The sequence below is a fragment of the Sus scrofa genome, chromosome 6, assembly GCF_000003025.6.
Source record: "Sus scrofa isolate TJ Tabasco breed Duroc chromosome 6, Sscrofa11.1, whole genome shotgun sequence".
NCBI lineage: Eukaryota > Metazoa > Chordata > Mammalia > Artiodactyla > Suidae > Sus > Sus scrofa.
In genome coordinates this window covers 163,821,677-163,837,248 of record NC_010448.4, presented here as the reverse complement: position 1 = coordinate 163,837,248, position 15,572 = coordinate 163,821,677, and the positions used below count along the sequence as shown (strand labels likewise).

General features: G+C 59.7%; 1 protein-coding gene across 1 annotated transcript in view; it reads right to left on the bottom strand.

The window, feature by feature from the left end:
• Positions 420-15,572, bottom strand: part of TRABD2B (TraB domain containing 2B) — a 212,752-nt gene continuing 197,599 nt past the window's right edge. The window contains exons 6-7 of the mRNA XM_021096678.1: positions 13,324-13,593; positions 420-4,664 (exon numbers count right to left, since the gene is read on the bottom strand). Of these exons, the coding sequence (XP_020952337.1) occupies positions 4,448-4,664; positions 13,324-13,593 (487 nt within the window). The 3' untranslated portion in view covers positions 420-4,447. The remainder of the gene's footprint in view (positions 4,665-13,323; positions 13,594-15,572) is intronic.

Sequence of the window (15,572 nt, the reverse complement as noted above, 5' to 3'; positions counted from 1 at the left end):
ATGGAGGCTCAGAGAGGGGTAGGGACTCGCCCAAGGTCACCCAGCAAAGTGAAGGAGTACCTAGAACATGTCTGCAAAGGAAGAGGCCACACGTTTGGAGCCCGTGGGGAGAGGGGAGTGCGTGCTGCTGCTCCTGCGAAAGTGCCCGGTCTGGCTCAGTCGGTTCTCATAACCCCCTCTTCCTCCTGAAGGGTTGGGCGCAGGGAGGGAACGGCTCTGGGCTGGGACCAGGGGCCCGGGTTCAGGTCCAGCCTGCCCCCACCGCCCAGAAGCGCCCCTGCCCCAGGGCAGCAGGCAAGCCTGCCAATTCACGTCTGGCGGCTGGGCTGTTGAGGAACCGGAGGTGGGGCGGGAGGGGTGAAGCTGGCCTGATTTCTGAAAGTTACGGGTTTAGACAGCCAGCCCGGGTGATTTTTTTGGCTGCTTAGATGAATTTTTGGAAACATAACAATGTTGAAAGAACCTGAGCATTAAAGAGCCAGGAGGGACCCTACCCACACCCTTGCCAAGACTCCAACTCTCCTACCAGTGGGCCTACTGCCCTGCTCACACTGCTCCTGATGGGAGACTCACCAACTGTGGGGGCACCTGGCATCTTTCGACAGCTTTGGCTGTGCAGACTCTCCCACTAATGGAGCTAAGGTCTGCCTCTCCTTTCCTTCCCTCCTTCCTGCCTCTGTCCTCGCCACACATCTGTGTCCTATGAGGGGACAAAGATGAATTCCCATGATCTTGCTGTCAAGAAGCTCACAGTCCGACAGAGAGCAGAAACACGGACGGTCTCAACCCAGAGGGCTTCCTGGAGGAGGTGCCATCTGAGTTGAACCTCAGAGGATGAGCAGTTAGGGTAAGAGAAGGGCGTTTCCAGGCCTAGGAAGCAGCATGCGTGAAATCTCCTGTCTATTCTGGCCAGGCACAGAATGGGAGAGATGGGAGCCAAAGCTGGCACGGTCTGAGGGGCCCAATCTTGGAGCGGGTAGAATGCCAGGCTGAGGGACACGTCCCCAGGCCTGGTTCTGTTCTCTGCCACACAGGATACCTGCAAAGCTGCAACTGCCAGGCAGAACCTCTCTCCTCCATGGCACTTTCATGGTTTCCTTTAGGAAAACCTTTCTTTGGGAGCCTTGTGACCATGGCCCTGGGCGAGAGACTGGGCAGGTGGGACAAGGGGCCTAAGTCCCTAGGTCCCAAGTCCCTAGTCTTGCCCAAATATAACCGAGGCCAAGCACTGGACGATAGAGCATGCGGCGTGAGGAAAGCCTGCTCAGTCTTTCTGGGCAAAGGTACCCTGGCCAATCAGTACGCGCTCAACCTTGTGGACTCCAAATCTTTTAATCTCAGAGCTGGAAGGGCCATCCGTGGCTCTTCTCAGCTCCCTGCCGCCTGACTCACACACCTCAACAGCCCTGCTTCACCTGGCTGCAGGTGCGACAGCATGGCCGGGAGGGAGGTTGGAAGACACGGCCAGACCTGACCCAGAAAGGGACCCGGGGCCACCACGAACACGCTGGCTCTCAGTCTACTCTGCCTGCCTCAAGGCCAAAGGTCAAAGTCCTAAGACACACACATGATGCCCTCAGAGCAGCAGGGGCATTTTAGGAGGTGAGGCACAAAGAATGTGCTGGAAAAAAAAAATATCAGCTGTGGTGGACAGGTCATTCCAAAGTGCGTGAGGGGCTGCGGATGGAAAGGTGGTACCCTGGCCCAGGAAGAGAGGGTTCAAGGGCCACAGCCATGCAGACTTTCGTATATGAGCCTCCGATCTTCTGGGACCTAGATCGGCAAGTTTAGCTCATCTCACGCCCTGGCCAGTGGGCCCCTGGGGACCCGTGAACTTGAGCTGTAGAAGCCTAGCTGACACTGGCTCTGGCTGTCCCACTGAAGTCTACCTGGGCAGTTGGTCCATCCATCTGCTGCCCAGGTGACTTTCTTTAAACACTTGAGGGCGTGGTAGAGGGAGTCTGGAATTTCCCAGCATGCCCTGAGGAGGGATCTGGGGAATCAGCCCGAGGTCAGGGGCCTGGACAAGATGACCTCTATGGGTCCTTCTAGAAAGCCAGGATGGGGGCTGCTTGTTCCATTTGATGACGAGTTGGTCTGGGCCAAGAAAGGCAGCTAGATCTGGCCCCACCATAGAGCCTGGCACTGCGTGTGCCTGATAATCACACACTGCATTCATTTACCTCTTTGGCCCTGTGCCTGGCACAGGTCTGGGCATGCGGTCAGGTGCCTGGACTGCTTACCAAATGCTTCATCTTTAATTAACCTCAAGCTCCATCTCAATACCTTTCATGCCACACTCTGCCCTGAACGGAGGGAAATCTGGCCTGTGTGTTTCTAATTCTTTCACACTTATCTCATCCAAATAGCACTCTGCATGATCTGTTTGATGTCCAATAGGCCTTCTGAGCCTGCTTTATAAGTCAGCTAAAGCCCTTCCCGCTCCGAAATAGGAAGTCACATTTCTGCCAAGGATAAAGGGACTCCAGCCCTGGCTAGGGTCAAGTTCAGTTTACAGTGTGGTACCCATGGGGCTGGCTGGACCCTCTCTGAAGTAGAGCTCAGGGCTTCTGCCAGGTCTCAAGTTCAAACACATCCATCTGGATCAGAGCTGAAAAGAATTCAGCTTCCTGCCAAGATGGCCGTGGGACTTCTCACCATCGGACCAGCTGCCCAGAATTCTCCTGTCTCAGAGGGAGACAGCTACCGAGCTGGGCATGACGGCACTGGTTCTAATCAGGCCCACCAGGCCTGCCAGGAAGCCCACAGGGCAGTGGCGCCGGGAGCATGGAGTGGGAGTCGGCAGATCGGCCCAGCTGTGCAGCCTTGGGGAGACACCTCTTCTCTCTGGGCCTTGGTTTTACTTTCACTGCTATTATCTGTCCAGTGTAGGGCCCCTTCTGCACTTGGGTCCCGAGACTCTGTAACTGATGAGCTGCCAGCCCAGTAAGGGCTGGCGGCTGGGAGGCAGCCAACCTGGGTCTTCTGCCTTCTTGGCTACCGCCCTGGGGACCGAGGAGCAAGGTCAGTTTCTCCGAGTCTGAGTGGCCTGCCGGCCCCCGTTTGTCTACTCTGGCTCTGCAGGCCTATCATGGCTGTCCCCCCACCCCCCAGCCTCTGAGTGGGCAGGAAAGCCTCTCACTGGCTCCAAGATAAGACAAGTCGGGCAGAGGACATGTGCCAGAGCGACCACGTGGTCTCAGGCTGGAGTAAGAAGCACGGGCTGCCCCTCTGGGTGACTTCTGCCCCCCCATGTGGCTTCCTTGGGCAAAGAGAACATGACAGAATATGGTCCAGGGGACAAGCATAGCTTTTGAATCACACGGATCTAGGGCCACGTCCTGGCTGGGTGACATTGAACAAGTCCCTTTAGCTTTTACGGAGGCTCAGTTTCCTCATCTGTGAAGTGGGGATGATCACATCTCACTGTGACAAAATGAGTGTGCAAAGTGCCTGCCACGCTGCAGGCTTTGGACCAATGGCAGCGTGCGTTGCAAGCAGGGTTACCACGGGACTCCTGGAGGCTCTGTCCCTAAAACTGCCCTCGTGCGCCCACGCCTGTCTCGTGGCTCAACTTACTCCATTTGGCTATGACTTCAACAGCCTCTCCTGGAAGGCAAGCTGGATTCACAATTCCAGAACAGGGAAGTCTGAACTCACACCTCGGACCGCCCACCTGCTCTGTGATCTTGGCCACCTGCCTTCCCGTCTTTGGTGCATTTAACCACCTGTCACTCGGGGCCGGGGACCACCTCCCTCGGCACCAGCATCCCTCCCCACACCGCAGGGCTTTGGTCGGAACACTTACCAAGAGCTCTGGAGGGCCGGTTCACAGACACTCAGGGGTTTCGAAATAGCAGCATTCCCTTTCCGAGAGGCTCTTCCTTCCCCAGGATGTATCCAGGGAGGGAAGGCCCGTCGGCATTCACATCTCTGGCTCCCAAATCCAGCTTCACAAAAGCTAAGCCTGTCTGCCTGCCCCTTCCTCTGAGGCCCCCGCGGTGGGAGAAGCCGAACCCAGACCCGGGAGGCTTCCACTGAGCCAAGCGTAAGCCAGTTCAAAGCCATGGTCTCCACAAGGTCGCAGATGTCCTGGCCACCTGGGTTCGCCTCCTGGGTTGGCGCTGGGGCTGGCTAAGGGGTCATTAACCTTGGCCACATAAAAATAGTTTTATCGGTAGAATAAATACATTTTTCTTTTTTAATATGGACACATATTTTACAAAAGAGCCCCATAGCACTATGGGAAATTAAGATCCTTCTACAAAAAAGAAGATGTAACTCAGGTACAATAAAGCTCTAGTGTTCTAACGGACCCCGTCTGGATGCCTGCGAGCTGTCAGACACCCCCGCAGGTGGCGGCAGGGGCAGTGGCTGTGGCCGCAGACCCTCCTGGCATTTCTCTGGCCTCTCTGTCTGCACAGGGCGGGTGGGCGGGCAGCCGAGGTCAGGAGGGCCCCAGGGTGTGCAGCAGGAAGGGGGCAGCAATGCTGGCAGCGACGGTGGGGAGGAGGCCCAGGGCGGGCTGTGAGCTGGGCGCAGAGTTGCTGGCCCGCCCTGGCTCTTCCTGCTGCTGCAGCAGGTCGGAGAGCTGGACGGGGGGCTTGGCCGTCCCGGAGCTTTGCGTCGTCTGGAAGGGCAGTGGGGGTGGCGAGGCGGTGGTGCTGGAAGGAGAAAACAATGGAACATGAAGTGACGGCTGCGTAGCCTCGTCCTGGGCTGTGGTCTCAGGCTTCGCATCCAACTTTGTAGTGAATCTATTTTTTTTCCTTATAACATGGAGATGGAAGCAGAGGCTCCTGGAGGGAAAGTGAGCAGCCCAGAGCCACATGGTGGGCCTCAAGGGCGACCCCTCAAGGGCAACCCCTCAAGAGCACTGGGTCCCGGCAGAGGAGATCTAGCTGGGGTCACACCAAGGCAGGGAGCCCATACTTTGTACACAGGGGCCCCGGCCTCCTGCTGCCCTGAGTCCCTCCCCGGGCTGAAGTGGACAGAACACAAACGCCCAAACTGCCGCACCATCGCCCGCCTCATCACGGCTGCCTGTCGCCGAGCATCCGCCGGGAGTCTGCACTTGACAAGCAGCATCCCTGGTATGTTTGAACGGTCTCATTACCCCCTTCGCCAGAGGAGGAGACTGAGGCTCAGGGAGGGTCCCTGGGGCCAGGTCCCAGAGGGAGCAGGTGGCGCCTCTCGGAGCAGGAGCCCTGGCTGGCTCCCCCTGTGCAGAACCATAAGGTGTGTTGATGAACTTATAACAACAGAAGCCAATCTGGGGGGTCATGGGTGAGGCTCTGGAAACCTACTGAAAGAGATAGCAGGGCCGAGGCAGAGAGACAGGAGTGAGACAGAAATGGAAAGCGACGAAGTGCAGAATGAATTGGCAGGCTGAGGCCGCCACGTGGTGGTGGCGTTGGGAAGCAGGGGGAGGGTGGGGACCAAGAGCAGGTCATCAGCTCAGGTCCTGGAGAGGGAGATAAGAAAGGCTGAACAAAGAGGGGGCAGGGGGCAAGACAGAGACTAGAGGAGAGAGGGGACAATGACAGAGGCATAGCGAAGTGGCAGAAGGCTCTGGGGTGAAGGAAAAAGCCTGGGCCCCAGAAGTGATGCGCCCTGTGCAGCCTAGGCAGCGGCGGGGGTGGGGGGTGATGGAGAGGTGGGTGGAGGGTCTGAGAAGAGGCAGATGGGGTGTGGGGGGTGGAGGTGCTGTCACTGCAGGGGGGCAAACACGGGAGGGGAAGGCTAGGGGCAGGGGGCACACAACCCAGTGCACAGCTAGGAGGGCCTCCTGGAAGAGGTGACGCCGCAGCCAGCCGTCCGGCTTGCACATGGCTGAGGGCGGTGCTCCCCGCGGCAAGGAGAGGACTTAGTCAGGGTGCTGCCAGCTCTGTGCCCCGTATGTAGCACACGTTCCCCTCGAATCCTCACGATGATACCACAAGGCGGGGAAGACTCTTATCCCATTTTTCTTGTGAAGAAACTGAGGCACAAGGAGAGTGAGTAACTTGGCAGGAGCAGGGTCTGAAGAGGCACCCAGTGGATGCTCACCAGCAGTTGACGGCTGGGCAGGAAGCTTGCCCCTCTCTGGGCATCTGCAGAGAGCGCGGCAGCCTCCTCCACACGGGACACCGCCTGCTCTCCAGGGCCTGTCCTCCCACCGACAGGCTGCTCACACTCTAGGTCCAGAGTCCCCCCAGCCCTGCCCACCCCTCCACCTGCTGGGCCAAGGCCCTGACAACTGGCCATGTCACGTGGGAGCCCTATAGGCACCACGCAGCCTGGCCCCCTTGCCGTGCTGGCTGGACCCTCACTCAGTCTCTGCGGGGGTGGGGGTGGGGGTGGGCAGGGGAGCCTGGGGGTCACCAGCACACCCCTGCCTGCACGTGGGCCCAGACCTCTGCTGGGTGTCAGCGCACACTCAGAAAAGAGGGCCTCGTCACTCCCTGCCCTGTTCCTGCCTCTCTGCCCTCCTCCTGGGCACGCTGTGGCCCCAGGAATCCGCCACACCCTTGAGGGACATTCTTCTCCCCCCGGACACCGCAGGGTGGTATCTGTACTCTGGGAATTTAGCAATTCCCAGAGGAACTATCAGGAGAGGAGGGACTAAATGCTCGTTACGCATCGCAGACGGCGGGGCGGGACGGCGTCCCTGAGCAGAGGGTGTGGGTGGAACTAGAGGGGCGGCCACGGACCAGGTGGCTTCGAATGTCCCTTATGAGCCGCACCAGCCGGGAGGTGACGCCTCCCACCCTGCGCGGGCCTTCAGGGCCCCTGAGACCTCTCACAGGATCCGGCGTCAGCTGACCTCAGCTTTCTGAGCTCTGGGCTCTCCTAACTAGCACCCCCTGCCCCCCCCAGTCGCATCTCCTGTCCTGCTGCCATTTTCTGACTCGCCTTTGACGGGCCTGTTTCCAAGCCCCTCGCCCCGAGGCCTCTTTGATCTGTGCTCCTGCCCCCAGTGCCACCTGGGAGAGTCGAGGCGCCCATAAAGCCTCGTGCACTTCTCACCCATCACACTGACAGGGGCGCCTGTCCATGCAACAAGGTTCGAACGCGTTTCGGACCTAAGGTGCTAAGAACAGCCTGGCACACAGGAAGCGCTCTATGGGGTTGGCTGCTCATCCCGCCATTATTAACGATCGGGTCTGTCTTGCTCACTAATGGGGTCCTCTATTTACGGGGCACTTCCCGGGTGCCAGCAGGCCCCGAGCCTGAGGCCACACGCGTGTCGACTTACCATTATTCCCATTTCCAAGATGAGGAAACTGAGCCTGAAGATGGGCCCCAGGCTGCCTGCCTCCCCAGCCTGAGCGGGGCCGAGCTGCCATCCCTAACCGTGCAGACAAGCAAGCGGAGAACGAAGCGCGGCCCTTCCTGCTGAGACCTTGTGCTCCCAGGGGAAGGCTGGCCAGGGCCGGGAGGAGGCCCCCTGTGGCTCGGCCCTGGAGGGGGATCCTGCCCACGCCCAGCAGGGTCACAGCTGCAGCCCCTTCCCTCCCTTCTCTTCTAATGAAAAGTTCCTCCAGCCGCTGCCCCAGCTTTGCAGCCTGAGCGAGCAGCTGGGAGGCCAGGAGGCTGGCCTCAGGAGAGGAGGCTGGGCTGCCACGTAGGGTGCTCAGAGCGGGGGGCGGTCCAGGCTGGGGTCAGGCAGCCCCTGCTGTCAGAATGAAGACCAAGCAGGAATCATGAGAACCTTGTCTCTCTCACCAGGCGCCCAGAGGCATTTGTTTTTGCACTTTGAAAACCAAAGATGCCAAGGCCCCCTTGGAGCCTGAGTGGGGGTTTTATTGCTTGGAAGGAATCCCGGGGAAATGGGGTGAGGCGGGGGGGGGGGCACAGAGAGCCCACTCTGCTCACAAAGCCCACTTCCCTGGTTGAGAACCCCCTCTCCCCCTGCCCCTGGCCCGTGCTGAGGAAAATCGTGTCACAGCAAAGTGGCCTGGAAGCCAAACCAAACACTGAGTGTCCCAGGCTCCGCGGATGGCAGGCCCCGAGAGGCCGGCTGAGTGCATGCTGGGCTGACAGGGCCCCTCCCGTGGGGAAGGGCCCTCTGCCTGCGGGGAAGGCAGATGCCTCCGTCTAGCCCGCCTGACAGTCCCGTTTGCGGTATGACTTTGGGCAAGTCTTGTCCTCTGGGGCTCAGTTTCCCCATGTGTACAATGAAGGAGCGGGGGCAGACCCTGGGACTTTGAACTCTTTTCTAGAAGCAGAAGCCAGATGTGAGATCTTAGGCAGACACCCGAGGTAGAAAGCACAGGACAGCAGGGCCAGGGCCTGAGCCACGTCAGCTGGCTGCCCCAAGGCCCCTCTGCAGGGCCTCGTGGAGAAGCCCCAGTCCTGCAAAGGGGTCTCTGAGAGCCACCAGGGCTGAGTCTGCGGACTCTTGGGCCGCGGCTTTCCCTCAATACAGCAGCAGTGTGCTGTGCCCCAGGCGACCTCCTCAGAGGGTTCCAGGTAGGCGAAGTGGAGATGGGGCTGGGGGCGTGAGGCCCTGGGTGACGGGCGGCCCTGCTGGCTGGGGTGGAGCGTGGATGTGATGGGGCTGGAACCATCGAGGCAGCTGGGTCTGGTGCAGGCAGAGACCTAACGTGGCTGGCTCGCCCCGAGCTCTACATCCTGGCCTCTAAGGCCCACGTCAGCCTCCCTGCTTTGGCCACACGGTCTCTGCCAGGAATGCCTTCGCCCTCCCCTCAGCCTCCCTGAGTCACTCAGACCCTCGGGGACACTGACCCGCTGGCCCTTGCTGGCCAGATCCCTTGCCGGGCACAAGCAGACCGGCCATGGCTCCCTGGAGCTTTCAGCAGAAGCTGTCCCTGCCTGGCCACGAGCCACGACTCCCTGCTCCAGTCCCCACCAGCGCTGGACACAGGCTGGGCGGCGAACACGTGGCCAGTGCACTGCTGTTTGTCTGGGTGGGGCTCGCCTAGGAGCTCGTTTAAGCCTAAGATGCGCTGAAGGCCCAGGAGCAGCTTCCTGCTGGGAGATGGGGTGCGCGGCATCCTGGATTCCTGGAGGGGCCCCCAACCCTGGAGACGGCGTTACTGAGTATCCTGCGATTCGAGGCTGGCTCCCCACTTTACAAGCACCATCTTTTTACTCCGAGTCTCCAAACAAGTACAAAGAGGCCTGGGGATGCTGCCTGAATCCGCTGCATTTTATCCTGAGTGGCTCTGTTCCCGTTTCTCTTGGGGCTTCATCCTCTAGTCAGATGGGGTCCTGGCCCCACGCAGAGATGCTGAGCACTCTGGATGGTCCCAGGAGAAGGCCTGGCCGCGTAGGGGGCGCTGAGCTGGAGAACCTCGGGGCAGGCTGGCAGGTCAGGGGGAGGCATGCAGAGCCTCCTAGGGGCCCGGGGGGAGAAGACACTGCTCGAGCCATCTGCTCACACCTCCAGGGAAATCAAGGCCCAGGAGGGCAATGACCCTGCACATATGTATCCTATACCCCTGTCCCCACACGGTGGCACCCACAGGGCTCCGAGAACCACATCCCAACGCCGGTGCCTGGAGCTTGGGAAACCCTCCTTTGCCTGCACCTGCCGCATCATGAGCGTCCTTCAGTCCTGATGGCCCAGTGCTTTGCTCCTGTGTTTATCCAACCCCCATTCTGCCCCACACACCCCGGCTGTGGACTGGGAGGACACCAGAGCTGGCAGGACCTACAGAGGCCAGTCAAGGCCCTCACCGAAAAAGAAGAAACAGGATTGTCACAGATCCGACCACACTGGGCAGTGCCCTGCCCACAGCCAGGGTAGGAACGGCCTTCACCCTGGCCAGACTCCTGGCCATGCCCCTGCCCTGCTGCCTCTCCTGCTCTCTGATGCAGCGGCTCCCTGAGAACTCTCTGCTGCCGCTGCACAGCCGTCTGCGGACACATGCCTGGCCCTTTCCCCAGGTCCCCATAAATCATCCTGCCACGGGCTGCTGCTTCTCTAAACTTCCTTCGGTGTGTTTACATCTGGGGTAATGAGGGGCGAGGGGAGGCCAGCTTGCTCCAGGCGGTGCCCTGGCCAGGCGCTTCGGCCCCCTCCCCATGCTCTCCCCCTTTCTCTCACTCATGCATGCAGTCAACAAACCCTCAGTGAGCCTCCAGTGACCCAGAGAATCCCAGCCTAGAAACAATCTGGAGTTGCCATCTGTGGGATGGTGCCAGGACAGGGCACCCATGGTGGGGGGCGGGGTGGGATGTGGGGGAGCACAGGGAACACGCTGTGGGGAGGAGGGAGGAACGCTTGCTAGGTGAGGGCGGCAGGGGCATCTGAGTGGTGCTGGACGAACGAGACCCCGGGCATCACACAGACCTGGCTGCAGGTTCTGATTCCATACCCGACTTGCCACAAGGTCTTGGGCATGTTCCCTGACCTTGCTGCATCTCAGCCTTCTCCTTGGTCAAACCAAGCCTGCTTCCAGGACTCGTGGCAGGATGGGGGCATGGGTGGATGTCAGTGCCTGGCACAGAGCAGGAGCTCAGCCGGGTCCACTCACATCTGCCCCCAGCAGAGAGAGAAGCCAGGACAAAGGTGGGGGTGGGGCAGCGCTGGGCTTGCCAGGTCAGGTGGGAATGGGGCATGCCGCAGTGGGAGGGAGGGAGGCCCAGGGCTGCATCCTGCTGGGTGGTGGGAGGTTTACCTGGTGGGGTGGGGGGTGGGGTGGGAGGGGGCGAGGGAAGCTCTGAAGAATCACAGGCTGAGGAGCGCCCTGTGCTGGGGCAGGACGGGGCAGGAGGCATGTCAGGACCCTGCTACAGGGGCACAGGTGGGAGAGGCGCCGCGGAGCGAGGGCAGAAGGCAGGCAACAGATGCAGGGGGATTTGGGGGAGGAAAATGAGAAAACCGAATGGAATTTAAGCTCCAGAGAAAGTGGCTTTGTCAGAAGGGCCACACCTGGGCCCGGTCCCCCTCTGCGAGCTGTCCTCTGCTGCCTCGCAGAGAAATTGGAACTCAGGACTCCAGGAGGGGGAAAGGGGCGAGATGCGAGTGATGAAGCGGCACCCCACACCTCGGCCCCCCGGCTGGCCTCCCCAGCAGGCAGAGAAACTTTCAACAAACGGGCTGCCGGTTGGTGGAAATTTCCTTCTCCAAGCCAACCAGATGGCAGAAAGCTATCCAACCACAATTTACCTACTGGGATGGAGAAGGGGCTCCCACTTGCCAAAGAAAAGCTGTTTTCTTCGCCTGAAACCCGGCTCTGTGTTTCAGAGACGTGTTGTGAAAAGGAAACCGTTTGGAGTCATTTGCTGAAATTTACCTTTCAGACATGGTTGGGGCTGGGGGCCGGTGACTGGAGCTGACAGCAGTCCTGGCCGGGTCTGGTCACCGGGTGGGTTGTTTGGGGCTCTGATGGGCGTGCTTCATGGGCTGCCAGCGCCTCCCTGGCAGCCCGCAAGCCCCCGGGGGCTGGGAAGTGGCTCTTGGTAGCTGTGCCCCTGCTCCCGATTTGAAGGGGCGGCTCATGCCAGGCACGTGAGCCAAATGTGTCAAGGCCAATATGGCCCCAGCAATGGCTCTGCCTTGGGCAGGCTGCGCCGAGGGCCTCACCGCAACACGTGTCCTGATAACCCAACTCAGGCGCCTTGAAGCCAACACAGGCCCTTAAAAAGCAAGACTTGGGACTTGCTTTTTAAGCTTTTTTTTTTGTCTTTTTTGCCATTTTCTTGGGCTGCTCCCGCGGCATATGGAGGTTCCCAGGCTAGGAGTCAATCGGAGATCCAAGCAGGATACGTGCCACATCTGCAACCTACACCACAGCTCATGGCAATGCCAGATCCTTAACCCACTGAGCAAGGCCAGGGATTGAACCCACAGTCTCATGGATCCTAGTCGGATTCATTAACCACTGAGCCTTGATGGGAACTCCTTTTTAAGCTTTTTAAGACAGCTTAAATCTTGCCCTTGAGACAGGAGATGGGACTATATCACCTTCTTCTCGATGACTCAGAGACCTGGCTGAGGGAGGGTTGGGAAGGGATCCCTGCGTCACGCTGGACAAGCCCCCGCCCCGGGCCTCTGGAGACGCAGAGTTGGGTCTGCGTTTCCCAAGGCTGCTCAGAAGACTCCCGGGGCACGTTCAGCACGCGACTTCCCAGGCCCCCTCGCTGCACGTTCTGATACACGAGGTCCAGAGTGGGGCCTGGGATGTTATTTTGCAAGTACCCAGGGTGATTCTTTCCGGGATGCTGAGGGACCTCTCAGAGGATGCTCTTTAGGGTCCAGGTGGAGACGCAGGGTCTCCAAGGGCCCAGTGCTGGGGTGCAGTGTCTGGGGCTGAGCTGCTACTGCAGGCAGGACTCTGACCTTCGCTGATGGTCAGTCACTGGGACAGCCCAGGGACTCTGGTGACATGCGTCCCCAGAAGTGGAGCTTTCCACCCGAGAGTGGGGTCTAGGGAGAGCGCTCTGTGCCGGGGCTGCAGGCAGAAGGTGGAAGGCAGCATCTTGGCCACAGGAGCTTTTGGTGACAGGCCAAGGGCAGGGAGACACACAGGCAGAGGACAGGAAGGTATCGGTGTAGCAGGATGACTTCCGCACCTGCCCGTTTCCAACAAGATTTTCCCATCACCTCCCGCGATGAGCCTGTGGTCATGATCTGCCACCTCCCTCCCGCACGGCAGGTGCCTCCTGCAGCCTCCGCCAGGGCGCTAGCTGCTCAAACCCTCAGGGCGCAGGGAGCTCGCAGGCTTCCGATGCAGCCGGCCCAGTCCACTTGCTCCTACTTTCACCTTCTGGCCCGTGGGATAAATGCAGCCGGCTCTGCACCCCGGGCGCATCCAGGAAAGCGAAGGGCAAAGCAGACTTTTGCCCACCGCACCGGAAGGAAGCATCTATTCCCTCATGTTGAAGTCGGGGAAAATGTTTTTGCTCTCGTTTTGAGAATAAAAATGAAAAGTCAAATGAGAGCGTGTTCTATAAACCCTGAAAGAGGAGTTCCCACTGTGGCTCAGCGGTAACAAACCCAACTAGTATCCGTGAGGATGCGGGTTTGATCCCTGGCCTCGGTCAGTGGGTTAAGGATCCAGCGCTGCTGTGGCTGTGGCGCAGGCCGGCAGCTACAGCTCCAATTCAACCCCTAGCCTGGGAACTCCCATATGCCATGATGCAACCCTGAAAAAAAGCAAAAAAAAAAAAAAAAAAAAAAGCAATAAACACTGAAAGATGAACCAGAGGATCTTGGTGAATGAGGACAAGCCGGTTTCTGGTCCAGGCCCACCTGCCCTGCTCCCTTAGCGCGGGGCCTGGGGGTAACAGAGGGTGCCTGGCCCTGGCTGGTCTGAGGGAGGCAGACAGGAGAGGGGCCGGCCGCCCGCAGCCCCGCCCCTCCCAGCTCACCTGTCCTCGATGCGGACCCAGAGGTCGTTGAACTGCCGAGGCCGCTGGTGTTTGTTCTGCCTCTTGTGCCACTTCTTCTGCCTCCCGAACTCCTCCAGCTGGCTGAGGCTGTCAGGAAGCAGGAGGTGTGGGGAGAGGGCCGGGTCCTCCTCTTCAGGTGCGGCGGTGGGGGTCGGGGAGGGTGCGGGGGGGACGGCGGCAGCTGGGGTCGCTGCGGTGGGGCTCGCCGAGGTCCTTGCCGGTGGAGATGCTGAGCTCTGGGCCACAGGGCTGGAAAGGGACGACAGCACGTGAGACGGGCCTGGTGCAGCGTGTTATTCACAGGTGACAAGGAAGGTGGTCGCGGCAGGAGAAGACACCTGGGTGCCCTGGCTGAGAGCCTCCCACCCCCAGGAAAACCATCGCCTGGTGTTGAGAGCTAGAGCTTTGATTCAATAGCATTCAGGCACTTTCTGGGGGGTGGGCATTAGCAGCGACTGAAGCAGACGGCACCCTGCCCTCTCCGAGCTGACACTCGGAATCGGAGGATGGAGAGGAAGACAGGCAGGATGACAGATGGCGATCAGTGCTAAGGTAAATAGAAAGCTGAGGCAGGAGGGAGGACACAGGCGTGGGGGGTGGGAGGCTGGGCAGCGAGGCGGTCTGGTCCCTACTGGTGACGTCTGAGCCCAGACTCTTAGGAGATGAGGGAGGGAGCCCTGGGCGGGTCTCTGGGGGAGTATCTGGTCTTTGTCAGGGTCCCGTTCATTCAATAAGCTCTGGCTGAGGGACTGGAGGAGAATTCCCCAACGTCACTGTGCTGGGCCTCAGTCTCCTGCTCTGGAAAATGGGGATGGTACAGCGGGCACCTCATGGCTGCATGTGAAGATCTCATGAGTTACCACAGGTAAAGGGCTCAGAACAGTGCCTGGCAAAGGCAGCACTCGAGACATTTTAGAAACCAACATTCTTAAGTGTGCAAAGTGAACGTTGTTGCCTCGTATTCTCAACCATCCACATGCGGGTTCAACACGGGGTCTCCTGAGCAGCCCCTGGGTGCAGAGGGGAGGCAGGGCGGTGCTGAGCAGCTTAGAGCTCAAGCTGGAGTTAGGCAGACACGGTTCACATCCTGGCTTGGCACCTTCCTGGCTGTATGACCAAGGGCAGTGACCCAAGCATCCGAGCAGCAGGTGGCGGTAAATGGGAGTTCATACTACTCGATTCAAAGGGTTGTGTCATGAGGATGCATGAGATGAGGTCTTCGCACAGTGCCTGGCACATACCTAGCCTCGCTTTAACGTCGCCTGGGAGCAGATGGGGCTGGCTGTAGCCGGCCCTGAAGTGAGACTGGGAGTGTGTATGTGGAATCCACATTCTATACAGTGATGCACAGACGCCCCAGCCTGGGAACACCCTCCGCTCCTCTCCCGTCCTTCTGGGGACTTCTGAGCCTGGGGAAATGCTGGCCATAGTTGCAGGAGCTGGAAAAGCGAGGAGGTGCCCGAGGGAGCCTGTCCCCTGACTCCACTCCCCTGGGCACGACGGGGTGAGGGGCCGCTCTCTCCTCAAAGGACAGAAGACCGTCCGCTCAGCCTGTCCTCCCCAGCCCCCATGGCAACCCCAGACTCTCAGTGTCCAGGAGATGCTGCAGCTGCTGGGGAGATAATTCAAAGCAGGCGGACAAAAAGACGGATCCAGGAAGCACCTGTGACCGATGATGGCTTTTATTGTTGGGGGCTCCTCTGCATCCCCCCTGCCCCCGCAGGATTTCAGCCTGCAAACGGAGACTCCGGTTGAGAGCAGAGCCTGGGGGGAGAGTGGGCATGCGGGGGGTGGGGGGGGCGATGTGTGTTCCTCTTCTAAGGTCTGGCTTCTGAGATGGATAAGAGCCCAGGCGGTCTTGCTGGCCTGCCCGTCCCCCACCCTGGCCAGACAGACACAACGAGCTTTGAGGTCCTGGGGACTGAGAGGGAAGCTTGAGGAAGCCCTTGTCCCCACGGCTACTTTGGGTCCTTCACCCCTCAAACACATGCCTACCCCTGGCCCAGGACAAACTGATGTGTGCTGGGCTCGAATGTCCAGGAAGACAGCCCGGTAGGGTGGACTCAGAAGGTCAGAAGGCAGGAGCGTGAGGCGGGCTTGTTTAGAAGTTCCTCCAGCAGGGCCGTGGTGACCGCGAGGGTATTGGCTTGGAGTTGGGAGGTCAGAGGCTCAACGCCCCGGGGGGACCCCAGGCCTGACCTCTGCAGAAGGGGGAGCAAGGCTGCTGT